Raw genomic sequence first — 19,626 nt, 5'->3', positions numbered from 1 at the left:
ACGTCACAACAGTCACCTCAGCAATAATCGCAACAATCATCCTTCCAGCTGGCACAACATCAGAATCAGCAGCCTACGAGACAGCCCAAGACTTCAGAACCCAGGTTCCCGAAAGAATATTCTTTCAAGGACGATGAAGTACCAGTCATCTTTAAATATCTTTTGGACAACAACAAGATTAAACTTCCACTGGTCACGAATCAGGAAGAAGCTAAGAAGACGAATAACCCAAAATTTGTGCATATCACAGAAGGGTTCATCATCCTACCAAGGCATGTTATGTCCTAAAAGACAAAATACAAACCTTGATTGATGTGGGTATTGTGACTGCGAAGACAAAGGAAAAGAAAGTAGGTGCAAATACAGTATCTATTAGTTTCGGTTCAGTTCCTTTATCCTGGTTTTAACCCGAACCTATATCAAAGGTTAAAATACAAATCATCAATGATGACCCTCATGGACAGCGCCAAAGAGGACTTGTGTCACATACAACTCCAAATGGCGAAATCCTCTGGGTTCATCCCGATTTGCTTGAAGATGAACATTGGATAATATCTATGTCCAAGAAGAGATTGAAAGGCAAAGGAAAAGAGAAGTCCTGTTTCAGAGCCTCGGCAATTCCTGAAGAAAATGATGAAGAAATCTCAGCTCTACCACTTTCTGGAGAGGAGCATGAATCTTTCGCTACTAGGAGTGAAAATGAATACCATTTTAACTACCCAAGCGCATCTGAGCGATTAGCTGAGCAGGGGGTGGTAAAAGCTGTACCTTCTAAAACCTTGACAGAGCTGGGGGTAGTTACAACTCCGCCCGTGACGGCCGAAAAATCTCAAAAGCTAGCTAAACAAAAGGAGAAAGAGCCCTAACATAAGGAAGTTTAAATTCCGAAGCAGTCTCATTTCAATCAACTGATTGGAAGAGATAAACCAGAGAGTTCGAATGCTCCATACCGTTTCGACGTTATGACTCAGTTAGCCAATATCCCATCAAGGATCACGCTGTATGAGTTGCTGCGACTTTCAAAAGATACCAGAGAAGCTTTGCAAGAAGCTTTGACTGATTCTAAAGTATTTCTCACTCAGATTAAGCCAGCCCCTGAAGAGCCAAAATCATCAATTCAACACTGTAACCTGGCAGCCATAAAATTTTCTTACATTGCTTTTACCAAAGAGGATATGCAAGTAAAGAACTCGAAGCATAATAGGCATTTATACTTTACTGGATATATTGGCTCAAGCGTTGTCAACCGGATCCAAGTTGACCCGGGTTCCGCTGTCAGTATCATGCCACTTCGGTTGATGTACCACTTAGGGATTCTCGCCAACAAATTAGCCTCCACGGGAGCCGTTATCTACGGATTCAACACCAGTGGGTCTGGACCATTGGAAAAAATCCGAGTGAAATGTCAACTTGGAGACTTGAAGTCGGAAGTCACTTATTATGTGATTGATACAGAGACTTCTTATAACTTACTGTTGGGTTGCCCTTGGATCCACAGTAATGTTATAGTTCCCTCCACGCTCCATCAGTGTCTGAAATATATTGATACTAACAACGATGTTAAGACGGTAGTCGCGGATAAGCAACCATTTAAAGGGTTAGAAAATTACTTTACTAACTCCCTTCTTTATGGTGCTGAATTCGATACTGAACCATCGGCCTACGGTACGGACAGCAGAGAAGAAGTTGATACCGAAGCTGAGCTCGATTATAGTGAAGGTCTTGTATTAAATGATATTGAACCTCTTGTAATCGATCTTGACGGTGGCGAATCATCGGATGAAAGTTGTAACTGGTAACTTGCCGATGAAATAATAAATGATGATTTAGAGTACTCGAATTGTCTTGATAATATAATGCACAAATTATATGATAACCCTGACCTACACATGCTACTTCGTTCGTCTTGTACGATGACGAAGTACATCCAAAATTCCTTCGGAACGACTTTAATCCTACCAGCGAAGACAGGGGGTGAAAAAGAAATAATCTTTGGAAAAGGAGAATCATCCCAAACCCCCGATCTCTTCTTGGATACTAATTCAGATGATGAAGGGCCCGGACAACATTTCTCCAGGTATAGTTCACAAGCAAGTGACTACATGAGGAAGCAATGATATGACCTCACGCTCGGTGAAGGTCTTCGTTTTGGTCAAAGTGTTAGGGTTCCACCCCGTCCTACCTATGTACCGAAAGGGAGACCTGATAATTATTACAGCCATAGAAGGGGTCTAGGTTACGTTTCGTCATCTGATGATGAATGTTGCTAGCAAATCATCAACCAACTAACAAATAAAAATGGGTATTCGTCCGATTCTTCAAGTTGTGATTCTGACACTAGCATCGGAGAAAAGGGTTAATGTCGAACATGACCACAGTTGATTCTTCTACTACCGAAGAAGATGATCAATTACCCACTTGGGAAGACCCCTAGATACATTACATGAATATTCAGTATGACGATCGATTCGAACAAAGGGAACCTCCTACTGAGGATAGAGTAGTCCAGATTAACATGGGTGACGAAATCAATCCGAAATCTATATTTATTAGCCTAAATATTGTTAGACCCTAGAGGGGGGGGGGGGGGGTTAGGGTCTTATGCTAATCTAATCCGATTTTATACTAATTAAAAGTAATTAATAAGTTATCCTAGCAAGTATGAAATACAACAAGATATATGAGCTAGGATAAACAATATGAACAAATGAATATATCCTAGCAATAAGATATTACAAATATATGAGCAAGGATATATAAACTAACACAAGGGTAAAATAAACAATTTACAAAAGAGATAGGGCAATATGAAGAGCAATACACAAAGGCGATATAAGATATGAATACAAGAATAAGAATGCTAATACAATCACAAACAAAACGATATGATTACGGAGTTCGGTCTAACCACTTGACCTACGTCTCCGCTCCTCACCTCGAGGAGATCTCCACTATCACAATCGAGTTTTCTATGTTTACCCGAATAACATTTACACCACACAATACGGTTTTCTAGTTTACCGAAAACTCTACAACTAACACACTCTTGTAATCCCACTCTACACCCTCTCAAGTGTTGAACTAGATGTGTCTCCCTCAAGTACTCGGATACAACCTCTCCCTAGGTTCGTCAACCGATGCCACTCCTCTTGGGACGATCTCCGACTCTCGCCACACACTTCTCTCGGTGTACAAGTGTATTACAAAGTGAATCTCATAATAAGCACAATACAAAGCATTTGTTCTCTACAATGGATGAGAACGAATTATAAGCTCATTCTCTAAGTTACACAATCCCACAACTCAATTATACTATGAATGTAAATACAATAAGCTCAATGGTTGTGTGTGTGTAAACAAAGAGAAAATAAAATCAACTAAACTTAATATGAACACCAGCTTAATAAAATGATAATCAAACAATATAAAATATAAAGCTAGATTGAGTTTAGAAAACTTCTCAATAGATCAAGAGTGGAAGGAGAAGAGTTGGATGCTCAAACACCAATAGATGATTTTCTCAAGCTCTTGTGAAATTGATTTCACAAACTCAAACTCTCAAATGCTTAAAAGCTTCTTAAACAAACTTAAACAATACTTAAACCCTTGTTAAAACTTTGTTAAAACATTTCTTAGATTGTTTCAGGTAGAAGAGGTTTGAGGGGTTTATATAGGAAGAGAAACCAACAGCAAAACCCCCAACCAAATCTCCCAAAAACCGAGAAAAAGATTTTCAGATTCTGTATAAAAAGAGTCGTTGGGCATACGGCGGTCGACCGTGGAAAACTCGCGGTCGACCGCGAGCCATATTTGAAACTGAGAAGATTCCAGAAACTTTTATGGTCGACCGTGGGAATTTTCGAACTGACGGTTGACCGTGGTGGTCGACCGCGAAAGTCTCTGCTGGCTCCTGAGGGAAAAACATAGGCGCGATCGACCGTGACGGTCGACCGCAAACTGATATATGAAAGTGACAGTTTGAAAATAGTTTTTTTGATTTAAAATACTGTTTAAAAATATCAAATAAATTCTAAAAAATATAAAACTTTGGAAAATAATTATAGACATGATAATACACATGCTATAAAAACTAGTTTTTAGAAAGGACCTCCCAAATGAAAAATATTATTATTTTGCAAAATAGTCCAAAAAATAAAAATGTGAACATATGAGTTTTGACATTTTAGCTTAACCTTGTTTTGAAACAATACAAAATAATTTTGTAGACTTAATAAAAGATGTATATGATTATTGTTAAGTCTAAAAACAGAGAATACAATATTTTCATAAAATTGCATATTTTGCAAACTTTTCAAAACAATAAATATGATTTCATGAACTAAATAAAATTGATATTGATGAAATCATATATATGCATATAAGTATGAAATAAGAAATGAATTTTTAATTGTATTCAATTGTTTCATATTAAAACTTGAAAACTCAAAACTATGTATGTATATATATATAACTAAATATACATAGAAACCAAAACTTAACTTATGTATATATATATAACTATATATATATATATATAAAGAAACCAATAAAATGTGTGTGCATATTATATTGAGCTTAAAGTACCAACACACATAATATAACACCTAAACTAAATGTTACCCAAACAATCTTGATCTTCAATAAGCTTGACTTGGTAATCTTGCGGATGAAGCTTGAACTTGAATCTTTAACTTGAATTGTACATAGCTTCACCTATTATTCCGCCAACCTCCATTTGATATGATCGTTATGGCGCAATCTATCCAACCTCCAACACGTTGTTTGCCTAGAATAAATACGAAAATACAAACACTAGAAAAAAAAATATTAGGAGTAAATTGTTTGTTAAACATCATCAAAACAAGAAGGCCAACAAATATAGCCTACTGAGGATAGCGGAGTTTTGTTATTCACTTGCATTGTCCTACTTTCAAACTAACCAAGCTCTTTAAAAAATGATGTAGAGTATTTAAACCCCCATAGTTTCCTTAAGCTTTTGCTGATTTCTACCACTAATAGGTTCAGTGAAACTTTTAAATAACCAATATAAACTCTCTACTATCGTTAATTTTATGGTCATTTCAGTCATTCGTCTCCAACTAGATTTGTCTACATTGATTATTAATTTTATCTTGATAGGGAAATACTTGACAAAAAATAATACCTTACTGCGGGTACCTAGCTCATATTGAAAGTATTGTTTGCTAACTTTAATAGCCAACCATTATGCACAAGTAATCATCTACATGAGTTTCTTGATGAAGTGAATCTTTACACACAACAGTTTTAAAGTCACCCTGATCCAACTCACTGAATTAAAATACAGGGAATATTTAAGTTGATCGCAGAACTATAATCTCCTTTCACCCTCACATTGCAATCAACAACTTTGTACATTAACAGTCAATACAACAACAAGGGTAAGTTTACTAAGTACAATGTTAACTCTAATAAACATGTTTTACAGGACAACGTGCGTATTATAGTCCAGCACAACATATATTGGACCACATCACGCGCTGTTGTAGTATTGATTAAGTATCTTTATGGAATTCATATTGTGATCTTAAAAATACGCAAAAATAACGTATAATATAGAAAACCATTGATACTAACTGATAGAGTAGTAAAGTATTTTTTGAGACACCCTTGTAGTTGATATGGTTTTTCTAAAATTAACCCCTGAGTATACGTAGAGACAGTGCATAAGTTTTTTCTTCTTTACTAGGTTTTATTCACGTGCAATACACGTGATTAAATACTATGATTAAGTATTTTTGATTTATTTCCTTACTAAAATTTGTTTCCTAGTTTCACTTTGCTTGTTTTTGCTCACTTATGTCTTTAAACTTTAGTATTATGATTATTTATTTTCTTTAATGTTTGTTTGAATGGGCTACACTAAATTTAAAATTTTCACATTAATAATTGAATTGATAAGAAATAAATATAATCTAAAGCTAATTTGAATTTGCACGTTATTTAGATCGACATGAAACCAAGCTTGACTTGAGAAGGTATAATGTTGTAAAAGTAAAAAACACTTGAAGAATTAGCGTTATAAAAGAAGCATGAATAGTTAAAGCCAATAATCCAAGATGATTAATTAAAAGTGAGCTACAATGAAACTTAAAAGAATATAAATTTTATTGCTAATCATTGATAGACTTCAGAAAAAATCATAAAATAAAGATTAATACTAACTCTAGTACACTTTTATATGATAAAAGCATCCACATAACCATATAAAAATATTAAAAGAGTTCATGAAAACCCTTCTAAAGATTCATGATTTTTCCTCAAAAAATTATGCTATTCTATAAAATATTCAATAAATTAAATTTGTGTTGTATTTATAAAGAGCCTTGATGGAGATATTTTTGTTTTAGCAGCTTGTTCTGAATAAACCCTACATATTAGCTTTGAAGTGTAATATTTTTTCTTTATCATGTTATATAGATGCTTGCTTGGTTTAATTATCATTCCCTTATTTATTCAATAAGTTGTATCTTTCGATTGATATATATTATTAACACAATTTATGATAACGTACATATCTTTCCTATAAATTTTAGAGAGATATAAGGTAAATTTTATGTTTAGTAGCCTTTAATAAGAATTTTAGTTGTAAAATATGTTACATTCATATTTAAAGATCTTAAAATCTGACAGTACTATTACATGCTTATCTTTGATCGTGTCCCTAAAAATTGATCATTCGTTGGTAGTCATATCCCCAAATAAGGTTACTTACAGTACCGTGGCACTATATAGAAAAAAGAAAAATATCAATTTTAACTTTTTTACTTACGCTATGGTAACTAAGTATCATGTGCATACTTTTTATCAATTATAGTGATTTTCCTCATCTTATCTAGCTTATTATATCTCGTAATATAGTTGATCAATGGCTTCACTTTAGTTTCTACTGCAAGATTATTTATATATAATTATATATTAAGTTTATGATTCCTTTAGTATTTTAAGAATAAAGTATGAAAATTTATAAATACTTACTAATTTTTCTTGTATCTTTCATGAAGAATGTTTTTTTAATTAGGGCAAAATTGTTTAATATGTTCTTTAAGGGGAACTCGATCAGTGCTTCTTTGTCAGATTTGTCTTTTATCAATGTCAATTCAGGTGATTCATGAATGTTTTCGAATTTTGAGTTTATTTCCTTCACTTCTCCATTTGAAATGAAAACAACTTAGTTCTTTTAAATGATATCTCTAAACTTTCTGATAGTTTCTCCATACATATCTCATTGTATTTTTTACCCTATAAATATTATTAGCATTAAAGATAAATGTTTAAACATTATAATCAGTTAATGCTAACCTATTATATTATAGTCTTTTATTTATTTTTCTTCTATCAATGGATGTTATTATTAAAATTATATGTAGTTCCTTGAATTTATACAATAATGTTAATTTTTAATCTATCATATATTTTTAAATTCTTATTATTCCTAAACTGGATAGTTTTAATCTACGGTAATTACTATTTTTTTACTGACATCAACTTAGACTACTTTTAGATGTTGAAAAGAGATGATAAATTTTAAATTGAAAGTTAAATTTATATAACGTAATGTTCTAATATCAAACATTTCCTCTTTCTTTGCCAAAATTTCAGCCTTTTTTGTGATTTTGAACTTTTGAGGGTGTGTTTTGTAATTTTTAAACTTTGATAGTATTTTATAAAAACTATTAATTATAAGTTGGGTGCTTATATTTCATATTTCATGTATTGGTGGTAAGTTTTTAAATGTTAGAATATTTCTTATAACTGTGAAAATTTGAAGGTATTTTTACAATTAATAAAATTTTGGGTTGTTTTTAAAAAATTAAATTTTCAATGATCTACTGATAATTTCTAAATTTGATGTGTACAGGTTATAAGTTTTAAAATTTCAGGATTTTTTGTAATTTTTTACTTTTGGGAGAGTTTTTGTATTTTTTATAACTTTAAGGTTATTTACTTTTGGGAGAGTTTTTGTATTTTTTATAACTTTAAGGTTATTTTTTACAAATTTTAAAATTTTAAGTGCTTAATGATAATTCTTGGAATCCATCTATATTGTTGCTAAGTTTTGAAATCTCTAAATTTTAGGGTGTTTTTTTTTATAATTTAAACTTTTGAGGTTGTTTCTGTAATTTCTAAAATATTTGGGGTGTTAATTATAAATTTTAAATTTTTAGATTTCTTGTTTGTTTATAAGTTTTAAAAAGTCAAGGTGTTTTGTGTAATTTTAAACTTTTAAGGATATTATATGCAATTTTTGAAACTTTTGGGGTTTTTTATAATACTTCATGTATTATAATATGTTATCCACGTATAATTTCTTTATCTTATTTTTTCTAAATTGTTGAGTTATAGGTAGTTAATATGGAGTTAATATAAGATATAATTCGTATTTGGATAGATTAAGATTTAAATAAAATATTTAAAATAGCTTTTTTTTAATTGTGGAGCTATAGATAGTTTACGTGGAATTAGATAAGATATGATTAAAATTTAAAAAGATTAAGATTTTAATGATGAAATATCCAAAATAGTGAAGGGTAATATTGGCCATGAAAAGTTTTTCCTAAACTCGTGCTTTTAAAAGGAGTATGATATGATATGATTTCTATATTTAAATATATGGCTATGAGCTTTTCAATCATACATATTTATATTTTGATTAGAATTACATAATATTTGATCATTAGATTTTTTAATTATATATAGTTTAATTTGATGAGGATTTTTGGATGAATATAAGATTGGATGTCCACATGCCATCTTCTGATAGGATAATAATTTAATTTTATGAAGATTCTCAGATGAATATAAAATTAGATGTCCACATGCCAGAAGTTAGAATAGAGGGACGCATATGTATTTATGATATGGCACATGCTAGTTTTTCATGTCTTTATGATATGCCGCATGCTAATTTTTTCATGCCGTTAAGTATTCCATCAGTTTCTCTTTATATATAAAGGAGAGATAAAAAGTAAAGACATCAATTTCTATTAACAATCAAGTAAAAAAAATTCATAAATTTTCCATGCACGGATATATTAGTTAATTTTCAAACATATATAAGTCATGTTCATAAAAAAATGGAGTGGGTCGGAAAAGCAGTAATCTACATGAGTTGAATTTTTTTTTTTTGCATCAGTTTCAATTATTTCTAGCGTACAGATTCTATCCAATAAGCTAACTTATACGCTTTATATTATCTTTAATTATTTGGTAGGCCAGAATGGGTAAGGGGCTGTTTGGTTGTATGTTTTTACCATGTAAAAGGATGGAAAGTGTAAAAAAGTGGGTCCTAATGTCAACTTTCATCACTTTCAATTGTTTCTTTGTAGTTGTGAAAATAGTGTAAAGTGATTTCATATGCTAATGTGGTTTCTAAAGTAATTTCATAAAAAAAGACATGATTTTAGGAGAAAGGTGACATTGAAGTTAGGAAAAAATAATAAAAAATAATTCCAACCAATATGATCATTTGTGTAGGAACCACTTTTTACACTTTCCAAACAAACAATTAAAGTTACATTTACAAACCAAACAAGAAATTTATGATTCCAATAGAATAAAAAACAAATAAAGAAAAATATAAAATATAAAAGTAAAATTGATGAGGTGGACAACAACTTTCCAAGTTGTGTCATAAATACACAACTTTACCAACAACAACCAAACAGCCCATAAGAATGAAATCAGGCCTTATTATGCGTAGTATTCAGACCAAAATATGTTAGTCAATTGGCCCAAAACCAACGAGAAGAGAGGAAAATATATTAGTAAAAAGATCTCCTTCACGTCAGACCAAAAATGTGTCAAAGTATGGATAATGGGCTTATATCTAACCCAACATAGAAAAGCCCCCTGGGCCATAATAACAAGACACCGCAACTTTCCAATCCATGAGCGGCCTCATCCCATATATAAATCCCCCGCTCAATTAAAACACAGAAGCCCTAACTCAAAGCAGCCGCCTCCTTCCTCATTTCCTAGGGTTAGGGTTTCGGTAAGCAGCCGCCTGCAACTTTCGTCCCTCTCCTTTAAAATTAGGGTTTCTCGTTGCTCTATAGTCTCATCGGTCTCTCTCATTTCATCTGCAGGCATTAGATTACGGGGTAGAAATGGCGGTTCCACTCCTCACCAAGAAAATCATCAAGAAGCGGGTCAAGCAGTTCAAGAGGCCGCAGAGCGACCGCAAGATCTGCGTCAAGGTATAATTTTTTGGGGTGGATTTGTTGGTTAAGTTCATCAGTTGGTATGATTCTTCATTGGGAGCTTCAAATGTCTAGATTGATAATATGTATGAAAGTTTGATGTGCTGTGAGCATTATGGAGTGTAATTTTGATTAATGGGTTGCCGAGATTTTTGATTAAAAAAGGATTTTTTTAATTAAATTTGGTCTAGAAAGTTTTTAGTTTTAGCATTTGACACAATGGTTCTTTGTGAGATGATTATTTTCTAGATATGTTAAGGTAGATGCTATCATTGCATTCTTTTAATGTACAAAAGAATGTTGCTTTTTGCTCAATGTGTACTATGATTCTGGATGCCATGATTAGATTTCTTCTTTTTTTCTTGTTGATTTTTAATTTTTTAGTTATATTAATTGTTTGCTATCCTTTTCATTGACTGGTTAAGTTATTAGCATTAACAATCGTTTGTGTCACCAATGGATCTTTTTGAATTTGTGGTTCCTGGCCATTAGTAGTTGGTATACTTTGTATACGATAAAACCAGTCTCATGCTGTGTAGAATTATATATGCATGCTAAAGTTATGCAATGGGCTGGAATTACAATGAGCTTCTAGACGTCTGTTCAACTGAATGCATATATGTAATGACTTTTTTAAAAAGGTTTATTTTATTAAGCTGTAAGTTGTAAAGGGAAGTAGTCTACCAGTTAATTTGAACACTACAGTGGTGTCTACTGTCATAGTTATGTCGTCAATACTCGTTAGTCTGTAGTTGAATTTTTTACATGATCTGACCATGATGTGATTGTGTTTTAGCCTGGTTTGTAGAATTATGTAACGAGTGGAATATTAGTTGTATGTTGTGGATTAAAATATCCATTAACAGTATTAATATGAGTAAGGTATTCTCTTGACACGATTGTTCATACACCACAACATTTTTTAGTTTAAATACTTGAGAAGCCTTTGAAGACATATTAAACATACATTTTATACTTGACTATCTGTCTTTTTTTACAAAATATTTCCTTTTCATTTTTGCTTTTATCTCTCTATCTTTCACTTGTTTGACAGAAATAGAAGCAATTGAACGTTCAACAGTGTGATAACTAAACTATGTGGTAATGCCATTGAACTTTCAACAGTGTGAAGGACTAAACTATGTGGTCATAGATAGATATAGAAGTCCAAACTGCAAACGAAAACCTCTTGATTGGATGAAAAATCTTGGTCATTGGGGAATCTGATGGTCAATGATATTGTTTCTTGCTTTGACGTCATTAATCTACCATTTCCTGTTTGGAAGTTTGTTGTTTTGGTTTCATCTTTAACCTTTTGGCTCTTTAATTTAGACAAAGTAGGCTTGTCATTCATCTTTCATTTTATATATGTTTTGATACTTTTGTACCAATCTCCCTCAAAATCTCCATACAAAGTTCAGTAACAATATATTTCTGGAGAAGTTATTGCTACTCCAAGCTGATGAAGACACAGCCATTATGATTTCTTTTTGAACTTATTCCTAACTAGTTACAATAGTTAATATATGTTAATAGCTACTGTGATCTTTATTTAGCAGAAACAAACATAATATCTGTATTTCCAGATTAGCGCTAAGTATCACTTTTCTTCAAACCCTAGCTGTTTTAGCTTTTGTGAGTAGCACATACCCATAGTTGCTAGTTCATTAGTGAGCATTATATTGTAAAATCTCAAGACATCTACATATTCTGTCAACCTATATATTTTGGGGACATGGTTGTGACCATAATCAATTTTTTAGCAGGGAAAGTGCCTGACTTTTCTTATAAGAGTTTGAATGCAGTTTTTTTTTAAAAAACTGCATGTAATCTTGCAGCAAGTTTGTAGGGTGCGTTTGGCGACCCTTAGGGAATGATTGGGGGGCAACGCCTTAAAATGGGTCTAGGTTTGGCCCTAGTCCCAATTTGGAGAGAAGTGTTTGGGAAAAATTGGGCCAAGAACCTTGGCAAAAAGATGGCCTTTAAACTAGTTCTTTTGTGGGCCAATAGGGAATTGGTCTACAATAGAACCAATTTGGAGCAAAATTGGGCCAAACCTAGGATTGATCGTGGTCCAATTTTTTAAGGGTTGCCAACTGCACCCTTCTGTACTAAGGATCAGTCCTGGCCCAGTTTTCTTCTAAACGTGTTATGTTGTAGACCAACTCCTCCTTGGTCCACAAAAGGACTAGTTTAAAAGTTATGTTTTGGCCAATCTTGGCCTAGTTTTGCCCGAAGACTTTTCTCTCCAAGTTGGGACTAGCGCCAAAAGTAGTCTCATTTTAAGGAGTTGCCAAACATGCCTTAAGACTCTAAATTAGTTGGATTAGTTTTCATATCTAGGTTTATGCATATGTTGCATTGGAAAGTTGTGTTATTTTAAGTTCTTGTTGTCTAAGCTGTCTTTTGTTTCCTGCTTGATTTTTTAAGTTTCTTGCTGTCAAAACTTTTATGTTTGTCTGGCCTACTCCTGCAGCCACTTTATATTTATTTGGTGTACACTTGCATAAATATGGATTTATATGGCGAATACTCATTGTTTGTCTTATAGTCTGATATTACATTGCTTGACCATTCAAATTGTTTTCCTTCTGTAGCCAAGCTGGCGTAGGCCTAAGGGTATTGATTCCCGTGTGAGGAGAAAGTTCAAGGGTGTCACTTTGATGCCCAACATCGGTTATGGTTCTGACAAGAAAACCCGTCACTATCTGCCAAATGGATTCAAGAAGTTCCTTGTCCACAATGTCTCTGAATTGGAGTTGCTTATGATGCATAACAGGTAGGATCTTATTCTTCTTCTCTTGTCAGATTAATACAGGGCCAACCCTTCACTATACACTTTTTGTTACTTGTCAACTGTACTTGTATTCTGATGGTTGATGCATGATTTTGGCATTTGTCAGGACTTACTGTGCTGAGATTGCACACAATGTCTCTACAAGGAAGAGGAAGGAGATAGTGGAGAGGGCTGCTCAACTCGATATTGTTGTCACCAACAAGCTTGCCAGGCTCAGGAGCCAGGAAGATGAGTGATGAGCAGATTTACTGCTTGACATTAGTAAAGTGTTATTCGAGTTTTGGAAAACCTATAAACTTCCATCCTGTAGGATGTTGTCTCTCTTTGATTAGGAGATTTTGTTTCGTTACCGAGTGGTCTTGTTACGTAGGAATGTTGTGGCCGTATTATTTGAAGTCTTTCTTTAAGCATCGTGCTTCTGTGAACTGGAGTTTTTCTACCCTCCCTCTCTCTCTATATATTTGTATGTGTTGCAAGTTTGTCACACCCGTGTTTGGCGTCAGGATCTTTGTTTAGTGGTTTATGTTTTGTATGATTTAAGACGTTCAGTTTTGCGTACTGCGGGAGACTGGAGATGCATGTTGAACGCATGAAGTTTTAACTGGAGATACAAGTTGATGATCGGATTGCTTTGTTTGTGTTTCACAAAACTAATTTAGTCCATACCGACCCATTTGTTCTAAAATCAATTGGAGGTTAAATTGGAGAAAATGATGCGTTTGTCCAACCAAGCTAAAGAATAGTTTAAAAATCATGTACATAAACATGCCCCCCCTATTCGGCATTTGTAGACGTTAAATATTGTACATCATCATAAAAAATGGCTAAAATCATCCCTATTGCTATAAAACTTGAGTAGTTCAATGCAAACATCACTATGGATTTAGGGGGCGACTAATATACACTTATGGCTTGATTTAGTTGCAGCTAACTTTATAAATATTTTCTTTCTTTTCTTGCTCTGCAGGCTTTTGGTCATTTTCATCTGAAAATTGTAGCAGAGTTTGATAAAATATTGACGGTCTCGGTCTCATAAGATATTTGCTAAATTGGTGCTCAAGCCTCTTCATCATCTGAATTGCTGGGCATTTCTATGCCGCTCCACAGAGTTCTCATTTCTCTCCTTACAAGACCCAATATAACAATTAAACCTGATAACCAAGCATCATAAAAGATATTAGTATCACCTAAAAGTTACAAGGAGAGATCAAAATGATACAAGAACAAAAAATTCATTACCTAAGGTGCTAGGGACCAGGTAGAGCAGAGCAGGTTGGCCTTTGCCTTTCATCAGATACAAAGCCAGATATGTAGCGATGAAACCTGGAAATAAAATTTTGTATTGGTCAATTAATAAGCTCTTGAATTTGAAAATAGCTTACAAAATTGTTAAAATCGTGTGTGCGTGATATGCATGAATTTGCTTCCCATGAACTCTTAATATACATTTTCCATTTATACATATTCAAGAAGCAAGAAGCTTTAAGAAAAAGAAGAAGAAAAATACGAAGCGAAAGGTTTCCATATGAGACATATTTACTTGAACATCTACATGGTTGCATCGAACCTACTCAGCCGTGTCTACAAATTTATCCTCAAAGAATTGGAAAGACAGTAACCTTTTTCTAGAATCATAATGTTTTCCCTAGCATTATGACATGTGAAAACTTTTACCACTTCTCAAATTTGACAATATTACCCCAAAAAACAGCAATTTATTTGCTTGCATACTAAGAATATTCCTCTACTTCAACTCCATATTTAATGTATCATCTTCAGATGTTCTTATTCTTTTATAAACCGTATAATCCATTATAGTACTTTTTGGCCTTCAGTCCAGTTCACCTTCCCGCTCCTTCCAAGTTCTATAGACCTCATTTTCATTTCTTTCTTATCTTTCCACATCTGACATGTTATGGCACCTTAAAATTAAAGCATTTCTTGCAATGAAAATTACATGCAACTTAGTAAACTTATTCTCAATGATATTATGCAGGGACAGGCTATCTTGAGAATTGGAAAGAGATAGCAAGAATCACATATAATTCTTGTAAGCAACATTCTACATTTACAATGAGAAAATCAAAATATGAAGGGATTTTCTTTCTCTTAAGGTTTTCTTTTATCTTCCTTTCTTTTATGAGGAAGAACGAAAAGCAAAGTAAAAGGAGAATAATCCTAGAGGTAAAACAATTTATCACTACTTTACAATTTCTTTAATTGAAATGGAAAAAAACCAAAATACGTTAAAAGGATACAAGATCTAGAATGGAGTGAAGAAAACACCTACCAACTGTATAACCAACCAACAGCCACAGAAAATACCCTTTCAAATTAAGTCTCTGCGTCAATTTATCATATCTGCAACAAAAGACAAACTTAATAATGTCAATAGAAAAGTAACTTATAGAATGATACGTATCGATATATATTAAAAATCTCATAAATATTCAAATTACATGCACCAACAATAAATCTGATGCCTAAAAATATTGGCACCTCTATAATCAAGCATACTATCGAGAAGCTCACAGCAGTTCTGAAATTGCATCATGGTAAAGCGGTATCTCCTAGAGACATTAGTATACTAATAGCTAAAGTTATGAGTCCCTATCGTGGAATACTAGGTATATTTTTTTAGAGATTTAAATAAATCTGCAGCAGGATCATGCATCATTAGTTATGCGAAAGAAAACTAAAGCTCACCACAAAAAACCAAAACTATTGCACGACAAAGCCATATCGGCGACTAAAGAACTAAAATTTGAGGTTCGGACATCTTGAATTCACAGATCGGTTATAATCACAAAAAAGGTAGATCCTTCGGCAAACAGATACATCCAAAAGAATCTAATACCTTGTGAACGTTTGGAGAACATCTTAAGGGGCAGTTATCGGCAGGGGTGGATCCACTTGTGAAGAAGTGGTGTCACATGGCACCATTTCCCCATAAAAAAATGCCTTCATTTCAACTCATGGCCATATAAGCAAATAGACCAAAAACAAATGAAATTGCTTTGCTTCACATTCAACCCCTAGCAATAGATAAAATAAACATGTGGGACTCAATAGTGTCCTAGGTTGACTAAGTGAAGGGTTAACATAGTTTCTCTTTAATAATATTAAGAAAGTATATGTTGTTTTGTGTTTGCTTTTGTTTCAGTATTTTTGCTAAGTATCCTCATCTGATAGTCTAATCCAACATGTCCTTTATATCCTATGGGTTGAAGTTACTAAGATGCAATTATGTATTTGACAGTTTAATGATGCGACTATTTGTATTTTTTTCAAAATATGAATTTTTTCAAGGACAATTGTAAATTTTGTTATTATTAATTATATGTAATGACACCACTTTTCAAAAATTCTGGATCCACCACTGGTTATTGGATTGGAGCCTCAAATTATGTTGACACAATAAGAGAGCTAAAACTATGGAAAAAAAATATGATGAAATAATTTGATAAACACAAGCCTGCAGAAAGGAAATAAAGAAAGAATTTACATCTGAAGTTTATGACAGTTTACTGAAGAACCTAGAAAGTAACGAGAGATGGGGACTACATAGATATAAATAATAATAAAAATGTGAGATTTATCCTATTAAGGTGAAGATCAAATTCCTTTCCTAGGGACCAAGTGAAAAAAAGTAAACCAAGACAGATTCTGGCATGTTGTTTATTAACTGTTATATATGATAGCCCTATGATTCAATTCATGGTAGGAACTGTACCGATCATCAAAAAGTTAGGCTCCTGAAGTTAAAGATACTGTTTAATGATATCCCTATCAAACTGAGAAGGCTTTAAGAGATGAGAGTTGTATGCCTTGTATTGCTAACTGAAGTTATTCAACAAAATTCTAGAGGCTAAAAAAAGCATAAACAGTGAAGTTTCATACAAATTTATACAAAACAAAGGAGATAACAAAGCGAACAAGCATTCACAGAAATATGTTTATCTGACATAGTGAAAATCTTGAAAGAAAGTAATTGAGCCAAGACTTGAAAATAAAAATTACTCCAACTGTAAAAATTTTCTATGCTAGGAAGGTCATTGTAAGAGTTATTTACTCACTGAAACAAACAACATGAATATATACGGAGAAGAAGAAATTTCTATAGGGTTTCAGTGACTTAGAAAATCATCACTACAAAACTTTTAATTCTTGCTGATTCTCAAAATGAGTAAAACATCTTTTATGAGCCTCTATAAAAATCATATAAGAAAAAAGAAGAAATGGAATACGTGCTTCAGTATATGTTTCATTTCATTGGTACATTAATTTGTTTGTACTGATATTAACTATAATTGCATGTATTGTATATTGGAGTTAATATTGTTGGTGGCTGTGATAAAAAGGCATCATCAAACTTCTAAGTTTCTAATATTTTCAAGCAAGCCAACCATGTTAGCTACTCATTAGCTTTTTCTTGCAACCCATCTATTACTAGGGTATACCTTAAAGGAAACTCAAATGAACATAACGCTGCTGAAAATTCAAAATTTCACAGTTATTAACAATGCTTCAATAAAGTTGGGACCAATTTTTATTGCAAGGGACTCCAGAAATAGGAATCATCAATCATGTTCCTGTAGCTTGGAAGTTGCAACTGATAGGGACTGGCATGAGCGCTTCGATTCGAATATGATTAATCTATTGTTCTCTTTACTGCCGGAAGGTTTTAGGGGCTGTTCGGGTTCGGATTGATTTGGGGCTGTGCTAGAGCTTTGTTGAAGGCTGTTTTGGTTCAACCAGTTCCAATGACGAGCGAATGTGGGCTGTTTTGGATGAACAACAAAAGAAACTGGGGAGCTGTTTTCTGGAAAATGAACATAGACAGTGGGAGGAGGGGGTTTTAATAAGTAACTATGCTTATCACCTATGGGCTTCAAACTCAGGGCTTCACACCCAAAGACATTTCACATGCCAAGATACAAGCAATTCACATGCTCAAGAATTTTCATAACTCAATTTTGTTATTCATCATGATATATTCCTAATGGAGGATAAATCTTATTTATACAAAAGAAAAAGGGTTAATTTCACATAACCCCCTGAACTATGAGCTGTTGGCATATCCCTAGCAAGTTTGTTTATCTCACATAAATCCGAAACTTGATGATATCTCACACCCCCCACCCCCCCCCCCCCCGAAGCCACTTTTCCACCGTATCCCCAAATTAATCGAAAAGAAAATTTTATTGAGAGCAAAAAAATCCAAAATTCAAGAGAGGGGCTAATATTGCTTGTAAGTGACAAACGACACAGATTGGATTTTTTTCTCTCAAGATAGTTTTAGTTATTTACAAATTACAATTGAGGGGAGAGGGTGAGGGTCCTGGTGAGGAAAGTTCAAAGTTCAGGGGGTTTTATGAGACACCTAAAAGTTCAGGATGGTTATGTGAGATAAACAAAGTTCGGAGAATTTATGTGCAACACCTCCCCAAAGTTTAGGGGGGCTAAGTGAAATAAACCTAAAGAAAAAACATCTAAGCATTTAAGGAAGGAAATTAAAATCACAATCAAGTGAAAACTTATCAAAATTAAAATCTGCAATCAAATAAAACCCTAACTAAACTAGAAGGAGATATCATAATCAAATCGTAAAGAAATCCCAACTTATATAGAAGATAGCAGAGAATGTGAAGGAATCCTAATAAAATCTTCATTAAATATTCATTAGAATCAGATATTGATCTGTTCTGCATAGGAATAAATAGGTTTCCTTTGATTTTGCTGAATATCATGGAGTGACAGAATTATGAAACATAGAAAATCTTGATTATCAAAGAACCAACTGTTGACGTTATATTCCCTTTAAATTAACTGAGAAAATTGCAAGCAAGCAAGCAAGCATTTGTGAAATAATGCTGCCATGACTAGAATGCTCTACAAAAGTAAAGCGGCTGTACCAGGTAACTTGATTGGGGCAAGCATTTAGTTCGTAATGTCACACAGTACAGCCTAATGTAGGATACTGCATTTAAAGCATTAAAACCTCTACACATTAAAGTATTGGAGATCTTTGTTAAATTAAGTAGTAGGTTAAGTATTGGGTATTGGGTTAATAGAACGTTACCCATTAACCTTAACCCTATTGTATGGCTATATATATCTCTCTTATGATCTCAATAAAGATTGATTAGGGTTTTATCTATTTCTACATGGTATCAGAGCAAGGTTCCCTCCCAAACCCTAGCCGCCGCCCTTATCTCCCAAAACCCTAACCGCCCCGGTTACCCATTAACCTTAACCCTATTGTATGGCTATATATATCTCTCTTATGATCTCAATAAAGATTGATTAGGGTTTTATCTATTTCTACATGGTATCAGAGCAAGGTTCCCTCCCAAACCCTAGCCGCCGCCCTTATCTCCCAAAACCCTAACCCACCTCATTACAATCTTTAAGTCTTAATTACTAGTTCAATTTTCGTTAATTTCACAAAAACTCCCTAATTTTTGAGGGGTGAGATAAAAAAAAAAGTTCAAAGGGTTATGTGTTAGCCCCCAGTTCTTTTTAAATTTTTACGACGTGCATTGACGTGTTGTAATTTTGTAGCACAGAGTTCAACCACCAACTATC

General features: G+C 33.4%; 2 protein-coding genes across 2 annotated transcripts in view; one reads left to right on the top strand and one right to left on the bottom strand.

Moving 5' to 3' along the window:
- LOC109837658 (60S ribosomal protein L32-1-like) lies at nt 9,823-13,522 on the top strand. Its single transcript, XM_020405978.1, has 4 exons — nt 9,823-10,033; nt 10,128-10,238; nt 12,839-13,020; nt 13,145-13,522. The coding sequence occupies exons 1-4, from the start codon at nt 9,857-9,859 to the stop codon at nt 13,272-13,274; spliced, it is 600 nt and encodes a 199-aa protein (XP_020261567.1). The 5' UTR covers nt 9,823-9,856; the 3' UTR covers nt 13,275-13,522.
- Nucleotides 13,770-19,626, bottom strand: part of LOC109838871 (signal peptide peptidase-like 2) — a 37,453-nt gene continuing 31,596 nt past the window's right edge. The window contains exons 12-14 of the mRNA XM_020407300.1: nt 15,329-15,399; nt 14,278-14,361; nt 13,770-14,189 (exon numbers count right to left, since the gene is read on the bottom strand). Of these exons, the coding sequence (XP_020262889.1) occupies nt 14,095-14,189; nt 14,278-14,361; nt 15,329-15,399 (250 nt within the window). The 3' untranslated portion in view covers nt 13,770-14,094. The remainder of the gene's footprint in view (nt 14,190-14,277; nt 14,362-15,328; nt 15,400-19,626) is intronic.

This window comes from Asparagus officinalis, chromosome 4 (genome assembly GCF_001876935.1).
Source record: "Asparagus officinalis chromosome 4, Aspof.V1, whole genome shotgun sequence".
NCBI classification, from domain to species: domain Eukaryota; kingdom Viridiplantae; phylum Streptophyta; class Magnoliopsida; order Asparagales; family Asparagaceae; genus Asparagus; species Asparagus officinalis.
This window is presented reverse-complemented; position numbering and strand designations above follow the sequence as displayed.